General features: G+C 57.5%; 6 protein-coding genes across 6 annotated transcripts; 3 read left to right on the forward strand and 3 right to left on the reverse strand.

The window, feature by feature from the left end:
• Positions 1–350: 350 nt before the first annotated feature.
• Positions 351–1,301, forward strand: CHGG_04481 (uncharacterized protein; the record flags this gene model as incomplete). Its single annotated transcript, XM_001223694.1, has 1 exon — positions 351–1,301. One exon carries the CDS (start codon positions 351–353, stop codon positions 1,299–1,301), a length of 951 nt encoding a protein of 316 aa, XP_001223695.1.
• Positions 1,302–2,359: 1,058 nt separating this feature from the next.
• CHGG_04482 (uncharacterized protein) lies at positions 2,360–5,064 on the reverse strand (the record flags this gene model as incomplete). The annotated part of the gene is made up of 4 exons (XM_001223695.1): positions 2,360–4,155; positions 4,259–4,395; positions 4,548–4,646; positions 4,862–5,064. The coding sequence occupies 4 exons, from the start codon at positions 5,062–5,064 to the stop codon at positions 2,360–2,362; spliced, it is 2,235 nt and encodes a 744-aa protein (XP_001223696.1).
• A 2,222-nt stretch (positions 5,065–7,286) lies between these two features.
• On the reverse strand, positions 7,287–8,635 carry CHGG_04483 (uncharacterized protein; the record flags this gene model as incomplete). The annotated part of the gene is made up of 3 exons (XM_001223696.1): positions 7,287–7,590; positions 7,724–7,838; positions 7,900–8,635. The coding sequence occupies 3 exons, from the start codon at positions 8,633–8,635 to the stop codon at positions 7,287–7,289; spliced, it is 1,155 nt and encodes a 384-aa protein (XP_001223697.1).
• A 1,132-nt stretch (positions 8,636–9,767) lies between these two features.
• On the reverse strand, positions 9,768–11,515 carry CHGG_04484 (uncharacterized protein; the record flags this gene model as incomplete). The annotated part of the gene is made up of 2 exons (XM_001223697.1): positions 9,768–10,796; positions 10,850–11,515. The coding sequence occupies 2 exons, from the start codon at positions 11,513–11,515 to the stop codon at positions 9,768–9,770; spliced, it is 1,695 nt and encodes a 564-aa protein (XP_001223698.1).
• A 1,861-nt stretch (positions 11,516–13,376) lies between these two features.
• On the forward strand, positions 13,377–14,507 carry CHGG_04485 (uncharacterized protein; the record flags this gene model as incomplete). The annotated part of the gene is made up of 2 exons (XM_001223698.1): positions 13,377–13,998; positions 14,158–14,507. The coding sequence occupies 2 exons, from the start codon at positions 13,377–13,379 to the stop codon at positions 14,505–14,507; spliced, it is 972 nt and encodes a 323-aa protein (XP_001223699.1).
• Positions 14,508–15,187: 680 nt separating this feature from the next.
• Positions 15,188–16,367, forward strand: CHGG_04486 (uncharacterized protein; the record flags this gene model as incomplete). The annotated part of the gene is made up of 4 exons (XM_001223699.1): positions 15,188–15,235; positions 15,303–15,851; positions 15,910–15,990; positions 16,056–16,367. 4 exons carry the CDS (start codon positions 15,188–15,190, stop codon positions 16,365–16,367), a joined length of 990 nt encoding a protein of 329 aa, XP_001223700.1.
• Between the last annotated feature and the right edge of the window lie 249 nt (positions 16,368–16,616).

A 16,616-nucleotide genomic window follows, 5' to 3' on the forward strand; every position in this document is an offset into this window, starting at 1 on the left:
AGATACAACGTTTGCAGCCAAATACCACCGACTTCCAATGGCTTCAATTACTCCTGCCCACACTGTGGTCAGGGCTTTATGGATGCAGATGAAGTGCAAGGAGTACGTTGAATCACGCCATCTCCTACTCCGCAACTGAAGACCGATTTGACTGACCCGGCATCTAGCACCTCGATCACAAAGTATGCGGCAACTTTGGCCAACCACGGAGAATTAGTCGAGGACAACAACCAAGGACAGTCGCGGCTGCTCCCCTGAGCCCACCAGTTGTTACCCCATCAACTTCACAAACGTCCCTCCCAAACGGTGTCTCACGAACACATCAGCAATCAACACCAGCGCACCCCAGCATGGCTAGACCCGCGGCAGCCACGCCTGGCTCGGCGGCCTCCGCGAATGCAACCGGCCCGTACAGTCATCTTACTGAGCATCAAATGCAGCTGATGAATGAAGAGTTGAAAGCGGCCGAGGAGAAATACCAACCCCGGTTTGCAGAAGCCAACCAAATCGCGGACGAAAACGCACGGCGGGCTAGAGTCGAGGGTTTGCGTAACAGCTTTGGCACCAAGCAATCCATGATCCGCAAGAAATACGGCGTGCGGCTGCGCGAGAGGCGGACGAAAGCCGAAATCTTTGCAGAACGAGAACGCCTGGGCCTCAAAAAGGCCGAGAAGGAGAAGGAAAGAGAGAAAGCGAGGGGGCCGGCCGGCACGCAAACGCATAATGCCAGCCCACTGGCTCACCCAGATTTCGCTTCGCGCGCTGCAGCTGGCAGTGGGTGGACCGCCGCGAACACCCCACGGACGAGCTCCTGGGAGGGACCCAGTGCCAAGCGCCAGCGAACGGACGAGGATGGTGGCTACCAGACGCCATATAAATCTTTGGCGGACGAGACACCAACACACAAGACTCTATCGGCGTCTCTACTCGGGAACGGTTCGGCAGGCTCGTCCGCCGTTGCTGCCACCCACGACCCGACCACCCCACAAAGCTCTCGGCCTGCGGCAGTCTACGAACAAGCCGGCGCGCGAGTCGAGATCCACGAGCCATCCAAGGCCAGCAACTCTTTGGGTGGGCCAGACCCATCTGGCGCGACTTCCGAATCCGCCACCCCGGACGGTTCAGAGCCCGGCGCCAACGATCACGGCCCAAACAGAGGCTTCCAGGTCCCAACCGCCGTTGTTATCGACGATGACTCGTCATCCGATGACGACGGCGACGAAGATATCCCCTCGACGCTGCCCGCCCACGTGCGTAAGGGTCTAGCGTCGGGTAGCACCTCGCGCTTGCAGACTCCCTAGTGGGGAGTCTATTAGCGAGCGAGCGAGCCGGCTCCAACTCTCTCGATAGCGGCACACACTTTAATACCCCTGTCTGTATCTACATTATGTAATAACACAAGCGACTTGAACCGGCTTCATTTCTCAATCACGCTTCGATTCATACCTTGCATTTAGCGCTTGCCTTTTTCTTAAACGGCGGTATCCTGGTGTTTGCGAGTTATATGGCTGTCCCAAGCCAATATTCCGGGCTGGACTGGTTGGAGTTAATTGGGGTATACACTTACGACTATATCAGAAAGACGGACTACCAGGTGGACAGAAAAGTATTTAGAGAACAGCTTGATACCCACACCCCACCAAGTCTCTTCGAGGTCCGATCGCTGCACGCGGCCTCAAGATATGACTTGTGAAACACTTGCAAAGATGTGATGCATATTACGGTCAAGGAATGGCTCAAGTGTTGATAGGTAGCTCGCGTATCAATAATGCAAGAGCTCTTCTATCCACAACACGAACTCTCGACAACCGACGCACGCCCGCCACAACAAGGCAGCGTGCCAGAAAAACAAGCTCAAGTCAATGAGAGCAAAATGTACATTTTCTGCTTGTCTGTACATTGATACCGTGCCCATGCCGGACCCTACTAACAATCCACCCATGGCCAGCCTCGCCGGCACAGGTAGGATGATTCGAGAGAAGAACGAAACCTGCGCGAATGCCCCGTCTAGAGCGGGAGCATCTCAAAGTAGATGAAAACAAAAAAAAATCAAGCCAACAACTCCCACGCTCAGAGCCCAAACATGTCGGGGAAGCAAAAGAAAATATGGGCAGACGTCACATAACCCAACATACCCTCCTTTCCGAAAGCCTTTCCAGAGTCATTCCATATCCACCACCATCCACCAACCAGGCCGGACCAACCTAAACCAAGCAATCCCCCATCCCGCACCACCGTCCTCCAAACCCCAAAACCCACGCCCCTTGTTCCCCGTCATCACCCCCAAGATAACAACACCACACAGACAACACACAACCCCCCCATCCACCCACCCGCTTTCACCACCAGCCAGCCAGCCTTACCCCGTAACGCGCCTCACCCACAACGTCGTGGGCTCCCAATCGGCATCGCGATCCTGGCGCTTGTACGCGCGGTGCAGCTTGAGGCCGAGCTCGTACTCCTCGCGCTGGACGTCGGCGAGCTCCTGGCGCAGGGTCTCGACCTTTTTCTTCTCGGACTCGCGCTTGCGCACGACCTCGGCCGAGTTCATCAGCTTGTCGGTCGGCATCAGCTCCGTCATCTGCTGGATCGACCGGTTGATGTTGATGCGCCGGTTCGCGAGCGCCCGGAGCTGCGCGTTGAGCAGGCCGACGCGGTCCTGGGCTTGGTCGGCGGACTGTTCGGGCGGGGCGGGCGGGAGGGTCTTGTTGATGTCGGAGGCGCGCGAGGAGGGCCGGTCGATGGCGAGTGCCCGCGCGAGCGCCGGGTTGTAGGCGGCTGACATGGCGTATTGTTGTTGTTCGGGGTCGGTGGAGGGGGTCCGAGAAACCGGGGGCGGGGCGGAGAAGGGGGAGGTCATGAATTGGTCGATGGGGGAAGTGACGGGGCTGTGGTCTGAGGAGGGCCGGGCGATGTGGTAGTGCTGTTGGTAGTCGGCTGGTAAAGAGGGGACGGGGGGTTGGTCGCCGTCGAGGTGGTCGTCGAGGTCGTCACGCGTGGTGCCGGTGTTGCTAGTCGCGTAGGTGGTGATACTGAAACGGGAGGGGGGCTGGACGTAGGGTTCCTCTGCTGGCGGGGACGTGTCTGCTATCGGCAGCGGGGAGTGGTGTAGTGGTGGTTCGGTCTGCTGGGAGTAGACCGACGAGAGAGACACCTGGTGTTGATGGTGCGCATTGGTGTGCACCGGCGGCGGCTTCCGGCGGAGTTGGTTGGTCGAGTCGGGCGAGTGAAAGACTGGGCTAGGATGGGCGTACTGGCCATCCCGCACGAGTTCCCGCGCAGCGGCAACAGCGGGGGCATCTGCCTTGACCCGGTTGCCGGACAGAGGGGGACTTGGGTACCTCTGACCAGTTTGGGACGGTGTCTGTGTGGCAGCCGGGGGTTGGGACGAGGTCAAAATTCTCCCCATGGCCTCTCGCGGGGCAGACCTGGTCGGTGTTTCAGATGGCGGAGGGCTGATAGGCGGGGTCTGGCCACGGCGGGCCGGACCATCTGGGGCGTTGTTCGACCTCAGCGCAGCCACAGGCGGAATGTTCCTCCTGCTGCTCTTTTCGGGAATCCTCAACGGGGCCACTTCACGCGTATCATGCACGGGTTCAACGATGGCGGTCCGCCCGCTTGCCCCACGCCAGCTGGGACGCGTTGATGTAAATGCGCCGGCGGCGGGGTCAGTGTTACCCTCCCTCGCAGCCGCTGCTTTCTTGGCTATCCTCCTCACGCGGTCACCAAAAGACTGTGCCGCCGAGGGGCCATTCTGCGGTTCCGCCCACCCTTGCCCCGTGATTCCCAAGTCTTGGTTGAAGTCGGCCGGGGTGGCTTGGGCCGGCCGGCTACGAGAGCTGCTCGTCTGTTCGCCGGTGAGTGGGTCCCACCGGGGGGCGTCCCGGGCGGGTGGATTCCGGGATTGATGCCGGTGCCGGACCCACGATGGGCTAGAAATGCATGTCGCCGCGTCGCCAGCGTTCCGACTGTTTTCCTGCGCTTCCCTTGCGCATCCATGGGGATGCTGGGTTATCGCACGGTTCGAGCGGAGGGCTCTGAGTCCCCTGCCGTGGCTCCGCAGCAACATATGGTTTGAGCCCCCTCGATCGTTTCTCGAAATGTCGGAATTTGGGAAGAACCCGTATGGTGGTATGCCCGGTGCGTCATCCTCGTCTATCGGGCGAGACATCGCCGGGGAGGAAGCGATCGACGTGCCCAGCATCGGGCTCGGGGGAGCTGGGCGGCGAGATGTCATCGGCCCCGCCGTACCGATAACCGTATTTGGTCGCCACGTTTGCGGTGTAGTGAGAGTCTTCTGAGTAAACAGAGGATGCGGGGCGGAAATTCGCAGTGCGGACTGTGATGCGGTTTGGGTTGCGACGAGGCGGTTCTTTGACGGCAGGCGCAGTTTCGCTGTAGTGGAGGGCGGGCAATGTCAGTAATTACTCAAGCGATTTGTTGCTGTGCTGTGCTGTGCTGCTTGCCCATATGGCTGTCATGTGGATGTGGGTGCATTGGTGGTCTGACAAGTCGGGGTTTCTCAAGACGTGCAAAACCAAACACACCTCACTTGCGGCCACGCGTGTGTTTGGCTGGGATGCTCCAGGTCGCAGTTCAGGTTCCTGGGCGCAGGCGAGGTGATGGAGGGGTTCCAGAGTTGTAAGCTGGAATCAAAGGGTGTTCCAAGCCTTGCCTGAACCAGCAAGCTGCAGCCCGCCGAGGCACAGCCCAGAACGCCGGCCGTGGGGCCCCAACGCCCCCGCAGCTAGGCAGTGCTCGGAGCAAACTACCAAGCGAAAGTCCCCCAGCCCGGGAAGTGTGAAGATTGGATGGAACGGCACCCGACGCAAACAACAACACAAAAAAAGTGACCACTCACTATCGCGATTCGAAAAACTCCCGAGGTGGTCGTTGGGGTGCCGGACCGCCCTTGATGGAGTAGCTGTATCCCTTCGGCGGCGCACTGCTCAGGCCGCCGTAGCCAATGCCCAAACCCACGCTCATCCCCCCGTCGTCGAGTGGGTGTCCGCGGCCCGTTTGTCGCCCTGAGCTTTGGGGCACGCTCCTGAGTCTGTCCCACATGTTGCTGACTGACGACTTGCGTCAAGAAAAATCCCCAACCACTTTCTTTGTCTGCCGGCGCAGAGGACCTTTTGATTTCGACCTTCCTCCCGTTCCTGGTTATGTGCTCCGAGATTATAGGGGATCGAGGTCCGGAAGCGAGGTGGGAAGCGACCCGTGTTAGATCGTCGCAGCTGGTCTGACCAAGTCAGGGGCTGCCTTCACATGCAGTCGGAGAGCGTGTCGTCGACGGGTGGACTTTCCCGGGAGCTGAGCCGGGAGAAACAAGGTTTGGGATATTAGGTGAGCGCGAGATGGTGGGAAGGGGGCCGTCAGCTCCTTATCATTAAACTCGGCAGTCTACTCAACCGTCCCGGATATGGGGCTTGTTTATCATTATGGTTGACCGCCTGCCCGAGATGTAATCCGGGTGATTTGAATTATTGGACTGCGGCCATTTTAAACGGCCTCTTCCACGTGGGGACGACTGTCTGGGGGTCAGAAACGGCAAGTCAAGCGACGGGCCGACGGCAGGGCTTGTTGTTTTCGCTTTGTTTTCAGTCTAGATGCGAATGCACCAGTCATTAGCCCTTGTCATGGCGTCGCGGCGGCGGCGGCGGTGGTCGTGTTAGCTGGCCGCCGGCGCGCCTTGGAGGCGTGTGACGCGATGGTGGGAGTCTACGAGATTCGTTGGCCCTCGCCGCACGCTGCGGTCAGTATCCTGGTCTGGGGTGGTGCCAAGAGCAACTGAGCTTCAAAGCTGCCCTGCAAGTCCGCCGCAACTCCAGACGTAGGGCCTCTTCGACTGTAGTATAAGCTAAAGCATGTAACAGGAGCGAGGTCAGTTCCCTGAGCATATAGATCCCTTACCCCCTCCCTAACTACCTCTCCCACCACCCAACTCCCGCCTCGACGATATCAAGACCGGATCAGCCCGCACATGGACTTTTCAGCCGCTTATGCAAACATCTGCCATTGGGGCCCGCGCCGCGGCGGCACAGCATAAAAACACGGCTGGGCCGCACGAGTCACGATATGGAATTGGGCCATTTCAGCCGTGCCTCGGAAAACAACATCAGATCCAGCAACAGATGTCGCACTGGACGTGGTGGCTGCCTGCTGTGATTCGATGCGTTGGCCAAGTGTTGGCAAACCTTGGTTTCTACCATTCAGTTGACCTGAACTAAACTGAACTGAACTGGAACTGCTCCCCAAGTAGCGTCGCAGTCGGGCATCGTCGGCCGTCGTTTCAGATGGATAATTGCGTGCAGGTCCAGATGCGTGTCATATTTTTGGAAAATGAGAGGGGACGAGCTTGTGTTTCATGTCAGCCGAGCCGTCACTGGCTCAGATCAATCGATGGGGCCAAAGCTTGTGCGGCCAAGAAGCTCCGGGCGGCCTGTCGAGCTTGTTGTTAACGAACAGGCCATTTGCCGACTGATTCTCACAGCGATCTACCAATAACTGGTGTAAGTTCCAGTGGTGAGTTCGTTACTGAGTTGTGCCCTCCTCTGTCCGGTTGAATACCCTCGCTCGCAAATCTCATCAGCGTCGGAACCCCTCAGTCATGGAAGCTTTACCGGCTGATCAGGAATCCTGAGGAACATTCTGCCGTGCCTGAACGCGCAGATCGATCTTGCGTCGAGCTCCACAGTCAACTTGGGGCAAAGTGGGGGGGCTCGGGTTTCGAGAAGATCGTGAACCCTAACCCTTTGTGCCTTCCTCACCTTTCCTCTGAGAAACCGAGCAAGAGCAGTCACACGGCACATTCATGCAGTTTGCCATCCTAGAATGCTTATCTGGCGCTAAACGAAGCCAGCGCATGCGAAGGAAGCCACCGCCATTCTTTTTTCTATAAGCAACGCTGCGGCGCATTCTTCACCGCTTCTGTTTTTCTGGATTGTCATTCCTCCATTGCTGCCCTTTGGTGACTGACTGTGCAACTACACGGTGTAGATTAGAGATTACATCCACAATGATCGGCGCACGGCATTATTTCCAATCGGACTACCATCTGGTGATCGGGTTGTCGTGCCGCAGCCTCCTCAGACCGACCACCAGATCCCGGGCCCGAGACTCTCGGCGTCTCGGCGACTGTCCTACACAGGCAGTGACGACTTCTTCTCGTCAGGATCTGGTCACGTTGGGCCCAACCAGCCCCATGAACTCCTCTAAATCCTGCAAAAACAGATCAGGCTGCTCTAGTGCCGCAAAATGACCGCCCTAGAAGGATCATGTTAGGATCATGTGAACACTTCATCCCGCTGGCTTCGACTTGCCTTGTCGTGGGTCTTGTAGAGCACCAAGTTCGGGTACAGATGCTCGGCCCATGCTCGCGGGAAGGCCGAAACCTCGATGGGGTAGGACGAATACCCAAACGGCTTGGTCAAGGAAAACGGAACGGGAATACGGTTGACAGCGAAGCTATAGGCCCACAGACCGCGCCCGAACGAGTTGGTGAACCAGTAGAAGGACGTCAGAGACAGAATGGTGTTGAGCGGGAGGGGGAAACGGTTATCGCTCCACTCGATGAACTTCTCGCCCATCCTGGCCGGCCGTCAGCGTCTTTTGCCAACGGGAGCACGTCTCTCGGTAGACTTACCAACTTAACATGGCGAGCGGGTTCGTACTGAGAGCTAGAGCGATGGTCGACGGCCGAGTCCCGTGCTGGCTAACGTACGCAGTACCTACTGAGCCCCATATTGCCGCCCTACCCAGCTGGACTTGCTCAGCAGGCGTGACGGGCAAGCCGGCAACAGCAGCCGCGTCGTCTGCGCTCATGAAGTACAGATTCACTATCACCACCTCGTCAGCATCCCCCATCCCAACCAAAGACTGCAACCGAGCCACACTCACAATGAAGCGCCTTGCAAGCCTCAAACTTGGCACACAACACCTGCCCCACGATGGCGCCGACATCGCCTCCCTGGGCGACGTAGCCGGCGCCGAAGCCCAGCGCGCCCATGAGGCCATCGATCGCACCCGCGGCGCCTTCCATGGTCAGCGCCCGCTGCAGCTCGCCGCGCCGCGTCGACAGGCCGTAGTCCGGCAGCGACGGCACCACCACGTGGTACGGCAGCGTGTCGGGCGTGTACCGCGCCGCGAGCCGGTCCAGCACCGGCCCGAACTCGATCCATGACCCCGGCCACCCGTGCATCAGCACCACCGGCGTGGCCGACGCGTTGCGCGAGAATAGCGCCGCGAAGTGCAGGTCGAACGTCTCGCTCTCGCTATCTGCGCCATCGCCATTGCTGCTGCTGTCGCTGCCAGGGTTAGATGCCGTCGTGGTGGTGCTGGTGGTGATGTTGATGCGGAACTGGGGGAAGCGGTTGAGGCGCTTCTGCTCCGCGGCCCAGCTGTACTCGCCCGAGGTCCAGGCGTCCTGGGCATCGACCAGCCAGTCGCGCGAGAGGCCGAGCGATGACGTGTTGGACGCGTCAGTGTGCGTGTTGTAGTACGACGGCACCGCGATCTCGGCTTGGCGGACCAGCTTGACGAGCTTCTCCTGCTGCGCCACTGACACGCTGAGCCGGAACGGCACCGGGGTAGCTAACGCCCCCGGCGGGACGGTGCCAAAGGCGCAGAGGGACATGTTTGTCTGTGTCGAATACGGCGCCAAATTGGGCTGGGCTTGTTGTAGTGTCAGGAGCGCGAGCTGGGTCGAAAGCCTTGCAATGAGCGTACTTGATATTGAATCCGAAGGCGGCCAGGGGAGTTCGGGGTGGGGGTGATTTATACGTCGTCTAAGATTGCGAAAGGATCAGATTCCTTGGAAGTCAACGTCAACACCAGCCGTTCTGCATGTTACCTTATGAAAACCTGCATGACGAATGCCACACCGAGTTGATCGCTTCGCTTCTGACCCTCAAAAACCTCTCAGTATCCCGGTTATCCCGAAAACCGCTCTGGCCGGGCTAGCATCATGTGGCTTCCCGAAACCCAGAACTGGGGAGAGACGGTGTTGTCACTGCAGGTGACGACTTGGCTTGCAGCCCTTGCGGCGCTTGGTATTGCCCGATTAAGAACAACAACAATCTTTGTCCTGGCACTGAAAGTCACCCGGAGTGACGGGGGCGAAACACACACAATCCGATTCTTTTAAGCGTCAAAAGAGCGTAGTGTAAAAGTATAAAATGCTAATTGGGTGACCGTGTGCCTGATAAGGCGAGGAGGTGGGAAGGACAATACTCCATCTAAGCCTTTAATTAAGTCACCAGCGTATTAAACCTCCTCGCGTCTGTCACTCAAAGATCGATTGGGCCTTGCTCGAAACGAATCTGTTAATTTGGACAGAATGAGATCTTCAACCAAATGAGCGGCTGCTTCTGCTTTGGGATGCGGTCTGGAAGTTGCGTTCCTTCCCTTAAGTCAAACCTCCCCAACTTATCTTTTCCTCAGCCGCAGCCCCTCTGTTCGCAGACTCCAGAACCCCCCCCCCCTCCCCCCCCGGCGGGGATCAGGAAATATTTGTTTTCAGAACATCGCCAGTAATGCGTAGTGCTCTCTGTGAGCGTACACGTCGACCTTTCTTTTCTCCTCAAGGAGTAAGGTAATGGGTAATTAGGTAGGTAATTTCCAGATGAACATCAACAGCAACACTATCATGTCGTATCGGTCACCAGGGCCCCGAGCAACTCTATCTTGTCTACTCCTTTGCCCTACACTAAGTTTTCTGACTAATACTTTTAACCAGCCCATCCTCCGGGGCCGAATCCGTGTCATTGTCATATATCATCTCCACTCCTGGTCCCCGTCGAGCCGCTCGGAGCATGCCGGCCCCTTCCCCTATTCCAGTCATCCCCCGCTGTGTCGGCAGGCTCAACAACAACAGTCGTAACCATATCCATCTGAATCGCCAACCCATCTTCTCTCCCGGCTGTCACAGCCCCAGACAGGCCACCACCATCCCCTCTCCCCCTACTCTCTCCTTGCCCCCCTCCACCACTCCCACCCCCAAACCCTAACGGCCGCCACCCCATCCTGCGCTTAGCCAACCCACCCAACTTTCCCGCCTCACCCTTCCCTTCACCCCCATTCCCACCTCCACTACTTCCCCCACCACCATTCTTCCCACTCCCACCCCCTTCCACCCAGACCATATTCCCCCACCGCCTCCCATGCGGCGTCCTCATAAACGCAAAGGTATCCAACCCCGTCTCCTCGGCGTCCACATCCCCGCCAAACAGCAGCCGGTGGCGCGTGACGCCCCACAGCAGCACGTCCAGCCAGCCGTTGCTGGTGATGAGGGCGCCCGCCGTGCAAAAGTACCACACGGGCACGTCGACGCCCGCCATGGTGGCGATGCGGCCCAGCGCGAGCGGCGCCGTGCAGAGGATGTAGATGAGCGGGTAGAGCAGGAAGGCTTTGTCGTGGCCGCCTCCGCTGCTGCTTCCCCCGCCTCCTTGGCGGGGGTGGCCGTGGGTGTGGTGGTTGTTGAAGGGGGGTTTGGTGGTGGTGGTGGTGGTGGTGGTGGTGTTGGGGGGGTGGAGGGCGTGGAGGGTTAGTTTGGGGAGGGGTTTGGCTGTGATGCTGTCGGTGGCGTTGGTGTTGATGTCAGCGCTGCCGTCGTTGATGTTAGTCGTCGAGTCGGCTGCTGCGCCGGCGGTGAGATTGTTGTTGGAGTGAGATAGGCGTTTCTTGCGGAGGGAGAGGAAGATGAGGGTGTAGAGGATGCTGGTGATGGCGAGTGCGAGGAAGATCCAGAGATAGTGAAGGTAGAGGCGAAGGCCTTCGTAGTGGACGTTGATCCAGCACTGTGGATGGTTAGTGAACAAACCAGGCTGGGCAAAATCAATGGTCAACTTACCCATGCCGTCGCCCGTACGAAGAAGCCCCCGACCTCTCTACCATTGTCGGTAACGGCAATCCCGATTATTATTAAGAGATAGTTAAATGCCCATAAGAAAACAACGACGATGTAGATGGCCGACTGCGGCGGCGTGTAATTCCATACAACGGCGAGGTATGTGTGAACGGCAATAGCGGTGATGAAAAAGCTCGAGGCCAAATCGCCCGTCTGGATGAGCCACGCCTGAGCCCAGCAGGTGGCTGTCCGGACCTGGATCCCGTCACGGCCAACCCATACGGCATTCAGGATGAATGACGCTGCTTGATGTATGTCGGCCAGCAAGAGATGATATAAGAGGATCAAAAACTGGTTGAGGCGAGCCTTCTTCGGCGCCGGAGGCCGTCCTCGTTTGCCGACATCGCCCATGTAAAGGCCTTCAGCAAGGCCTAAGGCCAGGTCAACCGGGGGAGTAGCCGGTCCGGCGGCAGCGTTCCGGTTTTGTCTCCTGTTTCTGAGATACCATCGTGCGAGCTTGACGGTGAGATAGACCAGTACAACGGTGGACGAGACAAAGGAGAGACAAGACAGCACGGCGATGGCTGTAAGTCCTTGGCGAAGTACAAGGGGGAGCGGGCTGAGGTCGTCGCTCGCCTCGGCCAGAGGGGAATAACCGTCGAACGACATGTCGGTTGAACAAGCATACGTGCGAGAGCTGCTCAGCAGACTCCCGTTGCCATCATCCTCGCGAGTTTCTGGCTAGAATCGGAGCACGGAGCAGAACCTTCGGGGCCGGTCTCTTCGGAAACGGGGGGGAAGGTGTCGCTTATGATCACGATCATCCAAATCTCCGATCCTGTGTCTGGAATCTGGGGAAGGCCAAGGGACTATCTTTCGTCTAGGCCCTGGAAAATAAAAAGCCGAACCACGAGGGGGGTATGCATGTAACGTTATGTATCCGGGCGGTTGGGTTGGTATGGAGCAGTTCCTGCCAAACCTCTGGGCCTCCCGATAAAAAGCACGTCGGTGGCGAGAGGCTCGCAGTGGTGTGCGGCAACAAAATGATGCATTTACTTTACTGATCCTATCCGATTGCCAGATCACTGGGTCCGTCTCAACTTGTCGGCCTCCCATAAAAGCTGAGATGACAACATGGCTTGCTGTGCCCCAGCGTGCCCCTTGCTCGCCGTGAGACTGTGGCAGCGGAACCCCTTTTCGGGGTGTCCCGCCTCCATGTGGTGACTGACCGAGGGATGATCGGGGGCTCAGACGCTGACGGTGCATCGTGGAATGGAGCCTTGGCACGTCACAGGTGCAATTGGACGGGATTCCTCAGTCCTTCCTGTGCAGGAGAACAACCATATTCCCTGTGTTTCTGGAAGCTCTCGGAGTCCGCAGACAGAATTTAGGCGGAATGTGTTCGACTAGACCATGTGAGGCAGTCTGGACCGGCGCATGTAACATGGCTGAAGTCCGAATCCTGTCGCTCTTGGATAAGACTGGTCGACTACAAGCCGAGTGCAATTATTGGGGGCAAGGGGGAAGGTAAAACATCTCGTGAGGACACCGAAATCCCAAATGTGGAAAAACTGCTTCGTACTCTTTGAAGCGAGCAACTTTCCATGTCTCGAAACAGATCCTGTTGTTGTTGCTGAAGGGTGGACAGCTGGCAGCGTTAATACTGGGCGAGGACGATGGCCTGGACCGCCGCCAAATGAAAGGAAAAAACGCTAACGACCTTGGTAGTCAATTGCAAAAAGGTCCTTCCATCCTTCGCGCGAGAAATGGACCAAGATCGTGTGTCACTAAGCCTATCTTAGCAGATTGTTAAAGCAAAAGCCTTCTCTTGTGAGGGGCATCAGCTCTTGGCTGGGCAATCTCTGCTGGGGTCGGCTGGGCAAGCTGGGGCAGGAGCGACCCATGCATTGCTGTTTCCGAAAGGGATAACTAATCCGGGACATTTTTGCCGCTGGGGGTCATTGCCACTGCTCTTCCTGGCTCGGCGGGTTCGACGGGTCATGAAACTTGGCAGGTACTGATGTTCCTGAATCAGGCCCAGCTTGAACCAAGTCCAGGTGTCTCAAAACACTGAAGAGCATTGCCAAAAAAATACGAATAACAAAGTAGTTAGTTATCGAATGTGGTAATTATTTGGAACGCGCAGCTCATCCACAATCAGCACGTCAAGCTTCTTCCTGTCAAGCATCTTACCAAATAGGCATTTGTAAGCATACCTGCAGATCCAGAATATGATGTGTTCAGAGAAGGCAGTGAAGGGGTTTGGGGACGAGAATACAACTGCCTCTTTACGCTTCACCACGGATTCCCGTCTATGTCTACGACGTGATGCGCTATGCCAAAACCTCACCGGAAAGCGTGCCTCGCTTGCGCAGAGTCTAAGCGCAGGTGCGACCAGCAGTTGCCTAAGTGCCAGCGGTGTATAGACAGGGACATCGACTGTGTCTATCCGCAACCCAAAAAGCGTCGGCGGGGAGATGCTGCGTCACTCCTCACGTTGCCCCAAACTGGGCCCTTACCATTGCCCACCATGCAGAACCCCGGTGTGCCGGCCGTGAGTTTAGGGGACTGGCCCGCAGCCGGACTCGGACCTGACCTCGATCATATCCCGCTTCAGCCCGATACCCTTACGCCCCATGATCTTATCTCAACGACACCCCTTTTCGGGCCCCTTTCAGGGCGCCGAGAGCTCTCTGGCAGCGAAACCAGCCCCTGGTTTCTTCAAGACGAGACCTGGGTAAAGGAGCACCAACAACCGCATGGGTCCGCCGGTGTCGAGCTGGACCCGTTCATCCACGCCGTAGAAGGGATGCTGCAGTCCTGGGCCAGGACCGGCCACAACAGCTTCATCCATGAGCGGCTGTATGGCAAAAGCATGCCTCCCTGTCTTCAGGACGCTTTCACGACGCTCTCCGCTTACACCAGCTGCACCCCGGTGGTGAAGGAGACGATTTTACAGATTGCCGAAGACCGCTCGTCTGCGCTGGCCTGCGAGAGTCTGCCCAGCGCTGCTGTCGGTGGTGGCGATGGTGGCGACGGTGACGGTGGTGCGGCGGCCGTACGGGGCTATCTAGCCCGCGTCCATGCCCTGTTTACCTACATCTTTATCCGACTCTTTGACGGCTCAGTACGCGCGCGGGCTGCCGCCGAAGGTCAGCTTCCAACCCTCCGACGATGGCTAACTCAACTGTGGGAAGCAATGCAGCGATACCGAAACGAATACCACAACCCCGGGCCACTCGCCTCTCAACAGACCACCTCCGGTACCACCCATAACTTTGGCGGCCACGACTACTACAACGCCGCCACAGAACTTTGGCAGCTCTGGATCCTGACGGAGAGCGTCCGGCGCTCACTGATCATCATCGAGACCATCGCCAACGTGTACGAGTGCATGGTCCGCGGCTGGGCCGAGTGTACCGGCGCTGTCATGTTCACCGCGCGCGCCGGCCTGTGGGAGGCCAAGTCTGCCGTGAAGTGGCTTGAGCTGTCCTCGGTGGAGTCGCCGCTGCTCGCCTCGTCGCTGTGCCCCGAGCAATTCATCTCCCGGTATGCTGCGGGGGAAATCGATGGTTTTGCGAAGGTGGTATGGGGGTGTGCGGTTGGTGTGGACAGGATGCAGTGCTGGATTGATGGGACGGTGGGGGAAAGTAGAATTTAGATAACGTAGTTTATATAAGATGGCATCCTGCGCCGTATTCAGCCCTGCCTGATTTCCTCCTGATGGTGACAGGAGACATGGTGATGATCGCGTATGATGGGCTACTTACAACTCGACCTAGCAACCTCGGGCCCGTCTCACTCGCGGATGCTATATATACAAAAGAGGCAGTAGCCCCTTGCTTGAGCGGAATTTCTCACACGGGAAACGACTGGGTGAGCTATCTCGGATACTCCGTACGATTCTAAGTCTCGTCCGTATACCGGTCCGCGGATCTGCCCGGCTTCCTCTCTTCCGGTCCCACAACCGTACTACTAGACCAAGATAACAAACGAAAAACAACGGGGGATGCCATTGCGGAGTGTCCGTGGCAGGAAAGATGCGGCCAACTGCGGATAGTTTGCGGGCGAGTCGCGGGAGACGTGCGGAAGAGTTGCGGCGACTTGCGGGATACTTGCGGAACACTTGCGGGAGTGATGCTGGTCCCGTGATACACTTCAGGGACTTTGGGCATGATTTCAAAGCAGAGTATTAAAGTGATGTGGGTTGTCATGGTGCTTCCCACTTATAAAGTAGGCGTTCTGCCACGTCTGTAACGTTGATGTTCCCAACTCCCAAACCTCTCAGCCATCCATCACAGCACACCTCAATAAGACCCGACCCCTGTCAGCTTCTTCGCCATGGCTTCCGCTCGTCAACCCCCTCAGATTGTTCTTGGAACACACACGGTAAGTAGCTGCGTTCTTGGGTTTCAATCCCTGGTCCACTGCCCACTTACCTGCCGGTTTTATCTAGATCGGTGATGTCACGGCGCTCCCTGGCATCATCCATATCGACAAGGTAGAAGAAGTCCAAGCCTTGCTCGATGTATTCTACAATCGCGGTTACAGGACCATCGACACGGCGCGCAACTATGTGGGTTCCGAAAACCGTCTCGGTCAGGCCGGGGCCGCCTCTCGATTCACCATCCATACCAAGGTCCTCGACGGCACTCCCGGTTCTCACGAATCTGCCAAGATCGAAGCGAGCATCAAACAGTCGCTCGCCGACCTCCGAACCCCCTCTACCGAATCCATGTTCCTGCATGTTCCCGATCGTCAGACGCCCTTCGAGGATGCGGCAGCAGCCATGAACAAGGCCTTCCATGAGGGCAAGTTCAAGAAGTTTGGGCTATCCAACTACACTGCCAAGGAAGTGCAACAGTTCGTCGACATTTGCGAGGAGAAGGGTTATGTCAAACCCAGCATCTACCAGGGCAACTACAATGCCATTATGAGAGGCGGTGAAAAGGAGCTTATCCCGCTCCTCCGCAAGCACAACATCTCTTACTTCGCCTACAGGCAAGTCAACAGGAATTCTGAGGAGTCGTTGCATGCCAGGGGACGCTGAAACTAACACAAAGAATAACCACAGCCCCGGAGCAGGTGGCCTTTTCTCGGGCAGCGCCGGAAACTCGACCGCCTCGACGCGCTGGAGCAACGATGTAAGTCCCGATCACCAAAGCAGCAAACACCACTCCCACCACCATTTTAACCAGCTACTACCTAGAACCCCGTGGGAAAGCGGGCCCTCGAGTTCTACACCCGCCCCTCCACCGACGACGCAGTGGCCGCTGTGCGCCGAGCCGCGGAGAAGCACGGGGTGAGCGGGCACGCGGCAGCACTGCGATGGACGACGTACCACTCCCAGTTGGACGGAAAGTATGGGGACGCCGTCGTCTTTGGTGTCCGCACGATGCAGCAGCTGGAGCAGTCGCTCGACGCGTTCGAGGCCGGACCTCTTCCAGACGAGCTTGCGGATGCTATTACGGCCGTGTACAAATCGTTTGAGGGCGGCGAGGAACCTACTTTCCACCTTTAGAAGACCGTGCTTAGGTGGATCTTGTCTGGTCGCCGAGTCTTGGTTGATATATTGGGGGGTGAATCAAGAGTCTCGGGTTTTCATTTCACTTGGTCGACAATTTCTCCAATAATCGTACTCAGCGGACATTGTGTTGAGCATGCTCTTCGGTATCCTCTTTCTGACCGCAACATGTATAAACAAGAACCTGAAAGAGTTGACATTCAAGAAACAACATGCTTGAGACAACCATCGAGAAAGAAAGCGCTT

The sequence above is a fragment of the Chaetomium globosum genome, genomic scaffold (assembly GCF_000143365.1).
Source record: "Chaetomium globosum CBS 148.51 scaffold_4 genomic scaffold, whole genome shotgun sequence".
In the NCBI taxonomy this organism is placed as follows: Eukaryota; Fungi; Ascomycota; class Sordariomycetes; order Sordariales; family Chaetomiaceae; genus Chaetomium; species Chaetomium globosum.